Source organism: Solenopsis invicta, chromosome 4 (genome assembly GCF_016802725.1).
Source record: "Solenopsis invicta isolate M01_SB chromosome 4, UNIL_Sinv_3.0, whole genome shotgun sequence".
In the NCBI taxonomy this organism is placed as follows: Eukaryota; Metazoa; Arthropoda; class Insecta; order Hymenoptera; family Formicidae; genus Solenopsis; species Solenopsis invicta.
In genome coordinates this window covers 15,243,445-15,257,007 of record NC_052667.1, presented here as the reverse complement: position 1 = coordinate 15,257,007, position 13,563 = coordinate 15,243,445, and the positions used below count along the sequence as shown (strand labels likewise).

At 43.8% G+C, this 13,563-nt stretch overlaps 1 protein-coding gene across 2 annotated transcripts in view; it reads right to left on the bottom strand.

Moving 5' to 3' along the window:
- LOC105196714 (FAD synthase) overlaps window positions 1-13,563 on the bottom strand; it is a 261,018-nt gene that overhangs the window by 84,102 nt on the left and 163,353 nt on the right. For both annotated transcript variants that reach the window (XM_039448481.1, XM_039448480.1), the window contains exon 4: window positions 506-944. In XM_039448481.1, the coding sequence (XP_039304415.1) occupies window positions 506-944 (439 nt within the window). The remainder of the gene's footprint in view (window positions 1-505; window positions 945-13,563) is intronic.

Here is a 13,563-nt window from a genome sequence, read left to right as displayed (position 1 = left end):
TGTCGCGTACAGCTCTGTTATACTGTAATATTTATGCAATAATGCAGTAATATTTCAAAATCATGTGTCACTGTAATATTACACAAATATTACAAAATATATTATAGCAGAGCAATATACGATACCGCCAACAAGAAAACGCAGCAGTCTTATATTTCTGGTAATTAAAACACTACATAGGACAGAATAAAGAACAACATTATAAAATACAGAAATATTTTTGTGATTTTTGTGATATTATTGTGATGTATCGCAATGTAATATTTCTGTAAAATTTTTATAATATTTCATTGTAACTCGTCATATTACTGCAATATAATTGATATATGTTGTATAAGATGTGTTGCAAACTGAATGCATATACATACATACACACATACATACACACACACACACACACGCACACACGCACACACACACACACACACACACACACACACACACACACACACACACACACACACACACATATATTCAAATATAATGTATTAATACACGTGTGTACCTTTCATAACATTCATTTAATATGTCTAATGCACATTTAATATGCACTTCGTTTTTACTATTTTCCAGCACGACATTCATTTGAAAACGACTGAATTTATGTTTCAAATTCATAATTTTTTGTATCGGCAAATTATACAAAAGCTCCTCTTTTGCTTCTACAACTGTTTCTTTTGATCCTTCCAAGGTGATTGTCGTAAAAGGTGTTTGCAATTCTAATTGAGGATAGCTGCCAATTTTTACTTTACCATCCCACCGTTTTGCTTGTTTATCTAAAATATCTATTATTGCCAATTCACTCAATTGAATATCTATATGTTCCAAGTATAATGGCGTGCATCCTTTCAAACGAGAAATTATTGCATCTGAAGCAGGCTTAAAATACTTTGGAGAACCAGGCAGTACATAAACATTTTTTACACTTATCACTGGAAAAGTTTCTGAAAATTGAAATACAATATCATATTAAAATATTGATAATGAGTAAAGGAAATTGCATATAAATAATTTTTTATTGCATTTATTATATACAGGGTAAATCTGAATGGCTGAATCTAGTTTTTACTCTATGAGAGAAATTATTGACACGTCTAATCAATTTAGGCCCGACTGCGCAAAATTATTTTGGCTTTAAGCGAGATTTAAATAAGTATCAGTCTTTATTTATTTAAAAAAAAGATGAAGACAAATACACGTTTAAGTTTCGTATAAAGCCAAACTGCAGCCGCTGCTGAAGTTGATAATTTTTTTCATAGGATAAAAACCTAGTTCAACCATTAAGGTTCACCCTATAAATAAGAGTAAGGTAAATCAGACCTATCTACAGTTTTTGTTCTTTATAAGGCGTAGTATAGAAAGTTCGATCGTAAAACTAAAGGTGTCATTGGAAAGATAATTTGATGTCCTTCAGTTTTAATTTCTTTGCGTATCTCACCTGTGAGATGATTGAACTATAACGGAAAATATAAAAACACTTTTTCCGCTTATTCCAAATCAAACCACCTCCTGATTCAAATTGGATACTTATTTTTATCGACTTTTAGATAGAATTTTAAACAATTTTAATATATTTTTTTTTATTTTTGAGTAAAAACAAGCGAGTTAACAGTCAAAATTTTATTCAGAAAAAAATGATAACAATTATATAGAGTTGAATAAAATTAAATTATTCCAAATCTGATGACTGAAATATTTTACTGATTTAACATTTCTCTAGAACCAGATCTGGTCGGTTGATCATTAGTGATACGATCAGGTTGCAATTTTAATGTAAAGATCAGATTTGTATATAAAGCCTTTCAAACTTTGGAACAAATTTCAAAATAATTCGTAAAAATGATTAAAAAACGCTTCATATTTTTAAATTCTATACTTTTTAATCCTTAAACACATAAGTGAGTCTAAGAGATCACATATGAAGTTTCGAACATTTGCTGTGCGAAAACGAAATGAAATAGGAGGTTCAAACCAAAACGTAAAAAGAAATTTGAAATCTTCTGTTTCGATTGATATAATTGATCAACTTTTTTGGTCAACTAGAATTCGAACGGTACGACAGCAAAGTTTTGTTAGAATCAATGAAATCCATATAGTGTGTGAATAAAACTTTTTTATGAATAATCTTATGTAAAAAAAAACTAGACAAAACACGTTTAAACAGGTCCGTTCGCGTATATTACTCTGTTTAAAGTTAATATAGTGCCATGAAAAAGAGAACTTCTGCGTAGGATCCGAAATATATTATAAAACACATCAATTTTCAATTTTAAACACCTTGAGTTCATTAAGAATCATACAATATCTCATATTCGCCTTATTACGTAAATATATTTTTTAATAGAAACGGCAGACATATTTTTTTTTTTTTTGAAAGTATGACTCTTTAGCTTTGAAACGCCGTATTGTAAAGTCTCTTGTTACAAAAATATGATTTTAAAAAAAATGAATTTTGAGACACCCAAAAATATCTCATATTCTCCTTGTTATACCTTTATACTTTTAAAAAAAATTACAATACCATAATTTTTATTGAAAGTATGACTCTTTAACTCTAGAACGCCGTATTTGAAATTCCTTAAGAATTTCTGCTTAATGGTTTTTCTTTTATAACTTAACAATAAATCATTTCTCGACAATGCCAATTATGCAGTCACATTTCTGAGATTCGGAACTATTATGTGAAAAAAAAGACCGTTGAAAAATGTTGATTAAAACCAAAGTTATAACTTCTTAAATTGAAAAAGTCTCTCAGATCTGAAAATGTGTTTACGTATTTTACGGGATCGGTGTGTTTAAGAGTTAATTAAATTATCTTTCAAAATTTATACATCTTTTACACAACAATTTACAAGGAAATTCTATTTCTTAAAAATTTCTGCATTTCTGGCTGAAAATACACATTAACATCTATTCTATTATGAACGTTATGGCAGAAAACTGATGTCACATATTCGATGTTTTATAAGGACTTTACATTATAAATGACATATCTGCTTAATCGTATTCATTTAAATTCAAAGTCCTATTTGGAACACGAACCAATATACTCCACTCTGCCCTATATATATTAAATAGGTTTAGGAAAAAGAAATCCATTACGTATGTACATACGTATGTTCATAAATAATGGATTTCTGTTTCCTCAAACTAATACATATAACGATATGACAAAGTGTCTGTATCAAGCTGCTTTCTAAAAAAAAAAAAACAAAAATATATATATATACAGGGTGATTTAAAATTCTCGTAAGGGTCTGAAGTCGTTTCGGGGCTCCCCGAGGCTGCGGATCGACTCCAGATACAGGAATTGGCGTTTTTGCGGTTCCTAAGCTCGCTAGGGGGTCTGCGGTCTCTCGTAGGCCGCATATTCAAGGATTTCAGCGATCCTGGCGCCCGAGCTAACACATCGTAATCCATCACGTGCTAAAATTACGTGCAGGATGGACCGGGGGCCTGGGCCTCACCGCCCGGGCTGCGAGGAGTAAACCTCTATAAAAAATCCAAGGGTGGCGTTTGGGGCGCGAGGTGTCGCTCCGTGTAACAGCGGAGCGGGGCCTCGTGTCCCAGACGTCAACGTGTTTATTTGGTTGGCAGTGTGCTGCCGAGGTGGGGGTGCCGGTCCGGGGTGGTCACTGGCGGGTGCTTGCGCTCGTCTGGGGCTTCCCCGGGCCGTCTCCCCCCCTCCCTGGATGACTCGTCGTCCACAGCGACCTCGGGCCGACGGTCCTCGGACGTCGACTTGAGTAGGCTCCGGGGCAAGAGTGGGGTTCCCCTCGTTAAACAAGAGCCCACTTATGACTTTTATGGACGACGAAAAGAAAGAATTACCGCGCAGGGGTGATCGGACACCCCAGGGCCAACAGGGGGGAGGCTAGTGTCCCGGGCTCCCCACTGTCGTCATCGAACAACGGGCGGTCGAGCGGAGTGCCCACAGGCTCCGCCGACTATAGGGCTACTGTGGCGACAACCGAGGGCAAACCTCGTAACACCCGTTCGGCGGCGCGCTTGGCGCGTCTCTCGCAGCTGCGGGAGCGTTACGGGTCCGACGTCAATCGGGCGACACAGGAGGAGCTGAGGGAGTTGGAGCGGATCGACGCCGTGTTGAACGCTGGCACCGACGATGACCTCAGCTTCTCCGACGAAGAGAGCGACCGATCGGGGGACACCTTCTCCGACTCGGAATATGGGAAGCACGTCTCCTCCTCGAACGACGGGTGTGGGATCGAGCCGGCTCAACGAGCCGAGGCCCCCGCCTCGGACACCGGGAAGAAGACGGCCTCGCTGCCCAGCGGACGGCCCGTGGTGGAGCCGGCCATTCAGGCCATGGCTTCCGTGCCGCTCACTGGAGAGCATTCGGGCCGACCATCCGGCAAACGCCGCAAGGCGGACGTCGGTTGACAAGGCCTTGATGGCGGGCCCGATCCGCGGCCCCCGTCTCCGGTCCGGTCGCTCGACGGACGCCGCGAGGCGGACGTCGGGGGGCATGGCGGGGATGTGGGGAAGCGCCGCTCGCGCTCGCCAATCCGCCCCCGCGGGGGTGGCCTGGGTGGAGAGGGTGGACATGACTCACCCAATGAACCTTCTCAGGGTACACCCGCGGGGACGGGTCGGTGCGAGGAAGAGGGGGGAGATATAACCGGGGACCTCAGGGAGCCGGTCGCTCCTCCAACTGATCCCGTGGAGGAAGTTGTGGTCACCCAGGATATTCCGGGTGTGACACCCGAATCCCGGGATCAGCCAAGGAGGAAGCGGGCTCGTGGTCGTCCCCGTCTGGACGGGACAGGACCTCTTAGGTCTCCGTCTTCGCCTTCGGACAGGGCGGACATAGAAGACCGCCTCCAGGGAGTGCTCCTGGAAAGATTTATGACCCGATGACTCAGGGTTAACATTATACGTAGCTCTGAGTCGGGGGGAGAGCTTACGCCGGGGGGGTCTAATGCGCGGCCTAGGCAGCGCATCAAGATACCCCCGACGCTGTTTACTCCCGAACAGAGACGGGAGTTGAATCGGGAGCTGGAGGTGATCTCCCGTAGCACAACGACCGATCTGGCCGGCTTGGCCGGATGGCTGCAGGAGGTGGAGATTGTCCGGACAAAGTGCACCAAGCTAGAAATGCATGGTGCCTTGTCCGGGCAAATGAAGAAATGTATGGTGATGACTCTGGCCTATCGGGCCATGGGCCGCCTCGGGCGAGATGACGGGCAGGAGAAAGTCTCGGCAGCGGCGCGCGAGGAGAAGATCCGATCCCTTCGCGCCGAGGTTGCTGAATTACGGGGGCAGTTGGGGGTCGCAAGAAGAGTACTCGTGTTCCAATCGGGGCCCTCGGCTGCGTTCCGGAGCGATGGGGGGGTTCGTCCCGCTCCCCGCCGACTTCGGCGGCTGTCCCTGTTCCCGACCCCTCTTCTTTCGAGAAGAGGGTGCTCGGGCTGCTGGGGCAGCTGTCGGGCTCGGTGGGGGAGCTGGAGAAGCGCCTGGCGCGGGTTGAGGAGAGGGGCTGTTCCGGCCTCCTCCCTGGCCGGCGCTGGAGCGAAACGGGTAAGGAGGGTCATGGGGGATCGGGCTCCGCGGGAGCCGAAGCCGGCCCCCGCTCCCGCAGTCTCGAAGAGCGGCCGGGGTCGTTCCCTTTCCCGGCCGGGTGCTGCTGGTTCCTCGTTGGGAGCGGGCGCGGTATTGCCGCGCCCCCCTTCTCCGGGGTCACAACCCAGCAAGAAAAAGAAAAATAAGAGAAAGAAAAAGGGTACCAAGGGAGGGGAATCCGGGGGGGGTCCGCCGCCGTCTCAGGCGGGGACCGCTGCCCCTGGCAAGGTGGAGAGGCGGATCCCGAAGTCCTCCGTGTTTGCGATTACAGTGGACCCGGGGGTCGCCTCCTACACCGACGTTATGCAGAAATCCAGGGCGGCGATTGACTTGAGGGAAATCCTCTCTCAGCCCGAACTGGGCTTCAAGTTTTGGTTATCCCAGGCCGGGGGCGTTTTCCTGGAGATTCCCGGCTCGGAGAGCCGACCGGCGGCGGTGCGCCTCGCAGCGGAAATGACGCGACTGGCGGGGGGCCCGGGCATCCGGATTACCTGCCCTATGCGTAAGGTGGGGGTTCGTGTGTCTGGGTTCCTCGACTCGACCACGCCAGAGGAGGTGGCGGCTGCACTGACTGACGCCGGCTCCTGCAGCGCCGCCGACATAAAGATGGGGAGCGTGATTAGCGGCCGCCGGGGCATGGGCTCTGTGATCGCACAGTGCCCGGTCGCGGCAGCTGCAAAACTCGCCAAGGTAGGGCGAGTGGCCCTGGGTTGGGCGGCTGCACGCGTGGAGGCGCTTAAGGCACCTCCTCAGCGTTGCTACCGTTGCCTGGCTCAGGGCTATATGCAGCACCGGTGTCCCGGTTACACGGACCGGGCCCGAGGCTGCTTTAACTGCGGGGCAGAGGACCACACTCGGGCTCAGTACGCAAATCAGCCGCACTGTCCCGAGTGTGTAAACCGAAATAGGGCAGCCAACCACCGTCCGGGTGGTCCGAATTGCCCTAAAATCCCCCCCAAGCGAAGGATGATTGGGGGGCCCCTTCCCCCTACCCCGGGTCCGGGGAAGGCGGAAGAGATGGAGGTAGAGCGGCCTCCGTCTCCGCCGGACGCCGGCGCTGCTCACGGCACTCAGGCCGTCGGGGGCGACGGACCGGCGGAGTCAGTTGCTGCCGCGGGGGGTGCGTTTCTAGCGGAGAGGGCCCCTGTCGATAGGGCCTCCTCGGGCTGAGAACGCTGGGCTGTCGGGATCCTCCTCGGAGTCCAGAGTAGATTTCCCACCGCCCAAAACCACGTGCGTGGAGAGCGTGGATGACGCGGACGGCGTCGCTAACCGCGCACCGGGAGAGAATCTCCCCGAGGCCAGGGTGATGCTTTCACCCCTCCCCCCCAACTCCCGCAGAGGGAGAGGAGGGGGTGTAAGGTCTCAAGGATGGAGAGGCCTAAGGAAGGTGCGTCTAGTGCCCCCTCCCCGGGGCCGCCCGTCCTCGGCAAGGGGAAAGCGGCGATGAGTGCCGCCCCTCGGGTGCCCGCCCCCTAGCTGCCCCTAGCGCTCGGGGGATGCAACGGGACGGGGCCCAGGCTGATAGGGCCAAGCGCTAGGAGAGGTTTTCACTCCCCTGGCGCCCGGCCCGGCCATGTAGAGCGCGATGGACGGAAGTAGGCGGGGCGGGCGGCAGCAACCGCTTGTCTCTGGGCGTGGGGTTCGCACCGGCGAAATGCCGGGTGCGGTCCCATGGCCCTAAATGAGCGCGGGGGAAGGTTCGGAACGCATCGCGACGTTCCCCCCGGGGTCGGGCTAGGCCCACTCAGCTGCGTATCTCGGCTGAGCCAGCAAAGCCCGACTTCCAACTCGACGAACTGGCGCCGGGGAGCTCCGCTCCGACCCCCTATGGAGGGATGTTGGCAAATACCTAGTTATCCCGGTCCCTCCACACTGGGGTGAGATGGGCTCGGTGGGTTTTAAGTGGGTAGGCGGGCCGGGCTCGCTTCTTTTCTGCCGCGTAAGCGGTCTGTGCCGGTGAGAGTATTGCGTCCCGAGTCTCACACTCCCGTGGTCTAGCCAATCCGGGGTGCAATGAGCATTTACCCCCCGTTAAAAAAAGGGGGGGTGACGCACGCACACATATATGCAGGATTTAAAATAACATATTGATCCCAAAGCTAGCAAATTTGTAATCGAATTTTGAAACAATTTTTCCTTTTGCAAGAATTTGTCCAAAGCTTAGTTTTCAAGTTACAAGAAGAATTAGCGTATGACGGATACAAGTGGTAGATAGGGGCGGTGCGACTCACTGTTACACGCGGGTGTTTCCGTGAGCGCCTCTTGCGCTTAAATAACTGACAAAAGTACACGGATAGCACATTCCTATTTAAACTCTCCCTCTCTCTCTCTCTCCCTCTCTCTCTCTCTCTCTCTCTCTCTCTTTCTCCCCTTCCCCCTTCCCTCTCTCCCTCTCCTTCTCAGAAGAATCCAAGTGCTCACGCATTTGGAGTCTTTAAATACTGTAGAATTGACAAAGCACGGAGTCCTTATCCTTGTGGTATGCAAACATACACACACAAACACACACACACGCGCACGCACACGCACACGCACACGCACACACACACACACACACACACACACACACACACACACACACACATACACACACACACACAGATATGTTTTTAAACCAACATGTCTTGGACAAAATTGTAGTAATTTACATTGATAACGGCGACATTGCAATTCATAATTCATTATTATCTCCTAAAAAACAACTTTTATTCAAATTGGCATAACTTAACGAAAAATTATCGTATCGAGTTCCGCAAAATCGCATTTTGAATAGAAAAATTCGAACTTTCACGCGCTTTTTACCTCATTGAGTTACGTCAACTGCTTCACTCCACACAACTCTAGAAACGTTCTATTTATCAATTTTGCAAGTTTTCGTTCTATCATCGGCTATTAGCAAATTAATCATGCCACTTAATCGGCATTAAAAGTTTCTCAAAGTACTGGTTTCAAGCTTTAATCCTCCTTTTTTGAAACAGCCCTGTATCATAAATATTTTCTGTTTTACAAGCGTTTAAAATTTGGTAAATTTTTCCTAAATTTTTAGTGTGCCGCTTTTTTTGGTGGGTAGTGTATTTTATTTCAAGGATTATTTTCACAGTTTTTGCAAATAATAAAAAATAAAAAATAAAATAAAAATATTTAAAAAAAATTGATTTTGATAAAATCATTTCTTGAATATTTTGAATAAATAATAATTATCTTGATACAGTTATACAATATAAATCATATAATTTTCAACAAATAATGTTAAACATGCATTTGTAACATTTTTCTAACAAATCGTATTGACGTAAATCGTATTAAAAAATATTTTCATTTTGAATTGTCGCGTTTTGACTCATCCCTTACGGATATCAACTATTGGAAAGCCAATAATCACTATTGACTTACAACAGTGATTATTCATTCTCTAATAGTGATTATGTAGCATCTAATGATTGGATTATTCTCAATAATCATTTCCTAATAGTTTTTGAATCAGTGATTATTGATTTCATAATGAGATTATTTGCAATAATCGTGCCTCAATAGTTCTTTTATGGAATGATTATTGATTTCATAATCGGGTTATTTGGAATAATCACCAGCACACTACTTTTAATAGTTAATATATAAATGACTATTAGTCGACTATTCACAATAAACCCAATAAGAACTGGATTGTTTTATACGTTTATTAAACGCAAGTATGGTATAAAACAGGTATAGGTATGTGGCAGATATGTATATAGTTAAAACGGTTTTTATACGTTAGTGCAATATACGTTTATAATAATCGTTCTTATTACGTATATATAATATGGAACGTATTTTATACGTTGAAAAATGGTTTATAAAATGCCAGAAATGTATTTACATTTATAACACGTATAAAAATACTACAAAATACTATCATATACTAATTAAACGTTTCTTAAATACGTTTATAATTTGTAAAAGTTGTCCCTTTAAATAACGTATCACAAATAGGATTTAATATCCAGGTATAATAGCCTTTTTAAATATATTAATAAAAGTGTTAAATAATAAGCAACAACAAACTATATTTTGTGCGTCTCCAATGGATAACTAGGCGCAAGTGTGCGCGCGCAGCGACATCGCCTGTGTGCGGCGTCTCTCTAGCTTTTCATGTGCGCTCTCTCTCTCTCCTGTCTGCACTCTGCGATCCGAAGACATGTGTTCACTGCGGCGTTTATAAGTATATTCTTTTTGCAATTATTATAACAAGTACAGTCTTGTATCACACACATCTTCACAAATAAACCTCAAGCATACTGTGACTATATAGATATTCCTTTTTCGTTCTGTCCGAATCGTAATAATAAAATTCAGATCATCATCTCGTCTAAGAGGTTATGGGCTCAGGTTACGTGGCATAAAGGAAACATAATGTCTGATATACGATTCAACATTACGAAGCTCAATAACACAAACTTTCAAGTCTGGAAGTGTAAAGTCGAATTGCTACTAATTCGGGAAGATCTGTGGCATACAATCGGTGAGGTTACGCCGACAGAACCGAACGCGCAGTGGTTAAAGGCGGACAGGCAAGCGAGAGCTACGATCGGTTTGCTGATCGAGGACGATCAACTAAGGCACATCAAGGACACGAACAATGCGAAGGATGCGTGGAAAGCGCAAAATTACCATCAAAAAGCTACGTTGACTAACCAGGTATTCTTATTTAAGAGAATTTGTAGTATAAAGTTATCTGAAAGTGGTGACATGGAAAGTCACTTAAATACAATGTTAAATTTGGCTGATCAATTAGCTGCGTTAGGCGAAGTATTGAAAGATAAGATGGTAATAGCATTGATGTTGTGCAGTCTGCCAGAATCGTACAATACATTAATAACAGCATTGGAGACCAGGTCAGAGGACGAACTAACTATAGAGCTCGTGAAAGGTAAGCTTCTGGATGAAGACAGGAGGCGAAAAAACGCAAGAGAGCATACGGATGAGCAAGACGACAAGGCGCTCAAAACACAGCTCAAGAAATTTACAAAATCTACACCACAGAAACAGGACGTAAAGGATATCACATGCTTCTTCTGTCAAAAGCCGGGTCATTTAAAAAGGGATTGCAGGAAGTACATTAAGTGGAAGGCATCGAAAGAAAAACCACTAAAGGCGAATCAAGCTATCAACGAAAGCAAAGATACGCAAATTTGCTTCAGTGCTCGAAGCAGCAGCAGCAGCAGCAGCAGTAAGGGTACTTGGTACATTGACTCTGGAGCTACGAGTCACATGAGCAATGACAAGAACTTTTTCGACACATTTTACGCACGAAAAAATGAGGTAATAACGCTGGCAAACGGAAATAGTGCGGACGTGCAAGGTATAGGAGACGGTCGCCTCATCTGCAAAGATAGCAAAGGTAAAGAAAATTCAATTCTTGTTAAAGACGTGCTATATGTCCCCACTCTAGAAGAAAGTCTACTAACAGTGAAAAAATTAGGAGAAAGGCCTTGAAGTTAAATTTACAGGAAATAGTTGCCACATTACAAAAGATAAAGCCACTGTAGCTACTGCGGATATAAATGGAAACTTATATAAATTATGCTCAAATAAAGCGCTAATGATTGGAAATAGGCACAAAAAGGACTGTCAACACACGTGGCACCGTAAACTAGGACATAGGGATCCAGAGGCGATAAAGGAGATGGAAAGAAAGGACCTAGTGATAGGACTGAAGCTAAAAGACTATGGCATAAGAGGAGTGTGTCAAACATGCATCAAAGGAAAAATGACAAGACAACCTTTTCCAAAGAAATCTCTTAGTAAAACGGAAGAAATACTTGATTTGGTGCACACAGACGTCTGTGGTCCCATGCAGACAAAGACTCCTGGTAACAAGCGTTATGTTTTAACTCTAATTGATGACTACAGCAAGTACACAGTTGTATATCTCATTGAACACAAATCAGAGGTAACAGAAAAAATTCAAGACTTTGTAAGGAACATGAAAACGAGATTCAATAAAGTGCCTAAAATCATCAGATCAGATCGAGGAAAGGAATATGTAAATTTAAGCCTAAGAAGCTTTCTACGGAAGGAGGGAGTCGAAATACAATATACGGTAGGTTATGCACCGGAACAGAACGGAACAGCAGAGAGAAAAAACAGATATTTAATGGAGATGGCAAGATGTATGCTAATCGATGCCGGATTATCCAACAAATTTTGGGGAGAAGCAGTATGCACTGCGAACTACTTACAAAATAGAGTTTATACTAAAGCAACAGAAATGACACCATACGAAAGATGGTTTAAGGAAAAGCCATCATTACAGCATATACACGCATTCGGAACAAAAGCATACGCACACATTCCTAAAGAATTTAGAAAAAAGTTAGACGAGAAGGCAAAAGAATTCGTATTTGTAGGATATGCAGAAGACGCCAAAGGATATCGGTTATTAGATATAAACAGTAACAAAGTCACAATAAGCCGAGATGTCAACTTTCCTGAAGAAGAGGATGACTCAGAAGAAGTAATCATCGAAATGAAGAAAGAACAAAAAATACAGCACAATGAAGAAGGAACAAGTAATTACAATGAAGAAATAGTAAAGGACGATGAAAGCCGGAAGCAACAAAAAGAAAAAGCATCGATTCAGGAGGAGAAGAATAATGAAGATCAACCACGAAGATCACAACGGCACAATAAAGGAGTCCCACCAGATAGATATTTAGCGTACTGTACACAGGAAGAAAAAGTATCAGATACATACGAAGAGGCAATAGGATCATCCAAAAGTGCCGAATGGCTAAGAAGTATGAGTGAAGAATATGACTCTCTTATGGAGGCTCATACTTGGACACTGGTGGATAAGCCGGTGGACAAAAATATTGTAGGCTGTAAATGGGTTTACAAGACGAAAACGGATGCACAAGGACACGTTATAAGGTACAAGGAAAGGCTGGTTGCGCAAGGCTACAGTCAAGAATACGGCGTGGACTACGAGGAAGTGTTTGCTCCTGTTGCGAGGCATACTACATTCAGGACGCTGTTGGCAGTAGCAGGAAAGCAGCAATTGGAAGTTCAGCATTTTGATGTAAAAAATGCGTTTCTAAACGGAGTTCTGGAGGAAACAATTTATATGGCACAACCAAAAGGTTTTGAGGTAGAGACTAAAAAGGATATGGTATGTAAATTAAATAAAAATATTTATGGTCTTAAACAAGCAGCCAGAGTGTGGAATAACAAATTAAATGATATTTTTATTAATGATCAGTTTAAGCAGAGCCAAGTAGATTCATGTCTGTATACAAAACAAATAGATAAAGATAGAGTTTATATATTGATTTATGTAGATGATATTGTCATAGCTAGTGATAATATAAAGCGTATATCGGAAATGTATAAAAAGTTAAGTAATTATTTTGATTTAACAAATCTTGGCAATATTAGTTATTACTTAGGCATTAAGATAGCGAAAGATAAAAGCGGTTTTTATAACATAAATCAAACAGGTTATATTGAAAGATTATTAAAAGCTTATAATATGGATGATGCGAAAGGATCCAAGATCCCACTTGACGTAGGATACGGAAAAGGAAAAGACGAGTCTAATAAAATAGAAAAGAAACAATACCAAAAATTAATCGGAGCACTGATATATATAGCGACCAATACTAGAGTAGATATAACTGCGAGTGTGTCAATATTAAGTAGAAAAATGAGTTGTCCTACGGAGACTGATTGGTTAGAAGCGAAGAGAGTGCTGCGTTATTTAAAAAACACAAAAAATTTAAAGTTAATATTAGGTTCACTAATTAAGGAGGAAAAAGACGTTCTGCTCGGATACTCAGATGCTGATTGGGCTCAGGATGTCGAGGACAGGAAGTCTAACAGCGGATACCTATTTAAGTTTAATGGCGGAACAATAAGCTGGGCATGTAAAAAACAATCGTGCGTAGCGTTGTCCTCTACGGAGGCAGAATATATCGCCCTCGCGGAAACGTGTCAAGAGGC